At 44.5% G+C, this 2,933-nt stretch overlaps 1 protein-coding gene across 1 annotated transcript in view; it reads left to right on the top strand.

The window, feature by feature from the left end:
• The window catches only part of LOC102033008, an 8,093-nt gene extending 7,108 nt beyond the window's left edge, over window positions 1-985 (top strand). The window contains exon 11 of the mRNA XM_031060154.1: window positions 493-985. Within this exon, the coding sequence (XP_030916014.1) occupies window positions 493-580 (88 nt within the window). The 3' untranslated portion in view covers window positions 581-985. The remainder of the gene's footprint in view (window positions 1-492) is intronic.
• The last annotated feature ends 1,948 nt before the right edge of the window (window positions 986-2,933 follow it).

The raw sequence follows: 2,933 nt of genomic DNA on the forward strand, positions 1-2,933 counted from the left end.
AAAGGCAAATTTTGTTGCTTACATTTTGTTTGCTTTTTAAAATAAACACTAATCCTTGGCTGCTAGGGGAAATGCCATAAATGACTTTCAGCAGATGGAGACCTCAGCTCCTTCCGAAAACCAGACATATTTAAAGCACATCAAACAGGCCAAAAGTGCAAAATACCTGCTGGCTGAACTTGAACCTGCAGCTGCTGCCAGGTCTCTGCTCCCTCTCCTTTTGGGCTGTCCAAACCTACTTGGTGGAGGAAATGACCCAGCAGGGAAAGCCTCAGCTAAAACCCAAACCGGGCTTGTTCCACAAGGCCAGACAGCCCCACCAGCTCTGGAGCTGCCCCAGGGAGCCTTCACTTGGCAGTGCTGACACAATTCCTGTTGGCTCCACCTCATATCTGCTCCCAAATCAACCCCATGGGACAAATGAAGGGGTGGGGGTGTTGTTCTTCCTCCTCTCCACGAGACACCAGCTCAGCGTCACTGCTCTTCCCGCAGGGACGAGGCCGCCCAGCTGGTTCCAAATCTGCAGCTTGGTTCCAGAACAGAGGGACCTGACCCTGCCACCGCTGCCTCTCCCTCGTGATCATCTACAAGCTCATCCCAGCAATGTTAGCAAGCAGCAGCTTTCCAGAAAAATGTAATTCCCTGCAAAAAACCAGCACTGGTTTGAGTGTAGAGCTCGTCACAGGATGCTGGGGAGGTCAAGGGTATAAAAGGATTTGGAGAGAAATGAGATCTGTTTTTATTAGTGCAGCTTTCAGTGGTTGCTAACCAGGGTGGTCTGGAGGCAATTTGAAGGAAGTCTGATTGCAGGAGGAATGCACTGGCAGGGATCATTCCATGCTCTGTCCTTGGTGTTTTTCCTAAACTTCCAGCTGCTCCCCACCGTGACGACCAGGACCTCAGGCTACGTGGATCACTGACCCAATTTAGCAGCTCCTCTCTTCTCTCAGATTTGTTTTTGAAATAAAAACTGTGTATTTCTGAACTCTCTGGTTGTTATAGTCATTAAAACGTGGGAAAAACCTGTTACAGGAAGCTGCACTGATTTGATAGTTTTGTCTGTGGCTGCGTAAAACATGAAGTGGAAGGAGCAGGAGCAAGCACATCTAAATGAGGTGTCCTCTAGGAATAGCATTAATGGACAGTGAAATAAGTGGCACAAATACGATTTTCCCTTCTCTGAAGGAAAGCCAGGGTCTGGTAATCCAGTTTAGGAAGGGATCTGAATTCCTCATCATTTCCTTGTAGGTGCCTTATTAACCACAGCATCCACAATAGTCACTGGCCCAAGATAGGTATTCCCTGCCTAGATGCAACTTGCCATTAATTACTGAAAATTAAACATACTTAAAATACGTAAAAACAACAAAAAAAAGTTAAGTGGAAAGTGTGGAGAGGAGAAATTAAGGAAAGACACCTTATAATTAGAATAGTACCACCATTCTATTTCAGAAAATAGTGAAATCTGGGTACACATCTGTATGTTTTTATAATCCCTGCTTAGGCTGACAGAGGAAGAGATTTTAATAGAATTTAAAGAATTTTTCCTTTCTGAGGCAGTTCCTACGCTTACTGCTACAACAGCTTTTTCTGCAGAATGGATAAACGAATATAAAATTATTCCACCTGCATTTATGACATGCATGTCCCAATTTGGGATGTGTCACTGAACAAGGCTGGGGTGCTGCAAGCCTGATGTGCTGTGGCAGGCTGGTTTTATCAGCACCCTCCTGCAGCTGTGAGAGGTTCCCATTCCCTAATTAATTCCCTAATTTCTAACCTGATCCCAGTTCTGCACTCCTGCCCTTGAGCTGCAGCCCACCAGGTGCAGGTGCTGTGCCCCTCCTTCCATCCCAAAGCACCTCTGGATGAGCCAAGCTGACTTCTGGGTGCATTTCTTTTGGGATTGGCACTGATTCAGAGCTTTGGATTGTAGCTGCACCTCCATAAACCCTTCTCCAGTTACAGTGGTATTAATGGCCACATTCTTGTGAGCCTTGCACAAACTCAAAGATGTCTTAAATCTGTCTGGGCTCTCGTGGTCTCGAGGTGCTGAAACAGGGAGCTTCTAAATTTCTCCAGACAATGGTACTTTGACAGGAGGGAAGGCCTTATGCCTCTTTTTACACCTCAGAAATCAGTCAAATAGGTAATTTTAGAAAGGTTAGGAAAATAATGATGTTATACATCACAGTTTGTTCCTATTAAGTGTGTGCCTTGTTTTGCTATGATCTCAGGAACATCTGTTCCTTTTTTTCTCGGGAGTTCTTGTCATCTCTTTCCCTTTCACTTATTTCTTCAAGGCTAAAATGTTAACATTTAGAAGGTGGAAGACAGGCACATAATAAAGCAAGGTTTTGGAGGTGTCAGAGCATGTAGATTATGAGAAAAAATTGTTAATTATGACTCTGGAATCACAGTTTGGGAAATCACTATAAAAATAATTCCCTGCCCAGGCCAAAAATTAAAAAAAAATACCCCATCAAGGAAGGGATTGGTCTGGCTATTTCCTAAATTCCAGAAACTGGGCTTAGAAGTAGGGATGCTGTGGGGAAAAGGCAGGTGTCTCCCCAAATTACTGGAAGTTCATGTTCCTGCAGTGGACGAGGCAGAGATGAAGCCTTCCTCACTCTCCTTTTGTCCTCTTCTTGTTTCTTTTGGTACCAGTGGGTGGAGAATTGGAGCACTCCTGAGTTCAGCTGGGAAAAGTTCAAGCAGGGTACAGCAAAATGATTAATAAAGTTTGGAGCTGGCAGGTTTATTTGCCAGGTGATGAACTACTGGTAGGGTATTTCAGCTCCAAGGACTTGAAATAATTGACTGTGGGGGTTTTCTCCCTGGATTTCAAATTGCTTTAGAGCAAGCCTGTGTCCAGGACAGATGGAATAACTTATTTAATTTAAAATAAATCTCCCAAGCCCCACGCTTTGACC

This window comes from Geospiza fortis, unplaced genomic scaffold, assembly GCF_000277835.1.
Source record: "Geospiza fortis unplaced genomic scaffold, GeoFor_1.0 scaffold102, whole genome shotgun sequence".
NCBI classification, from domain to species: domain Eukaryota; kingdom Metazoa; phylum Chordata; class Aves; order Passeriformes; family Thraupidae; genus Geospiza; species Geospiza fortis.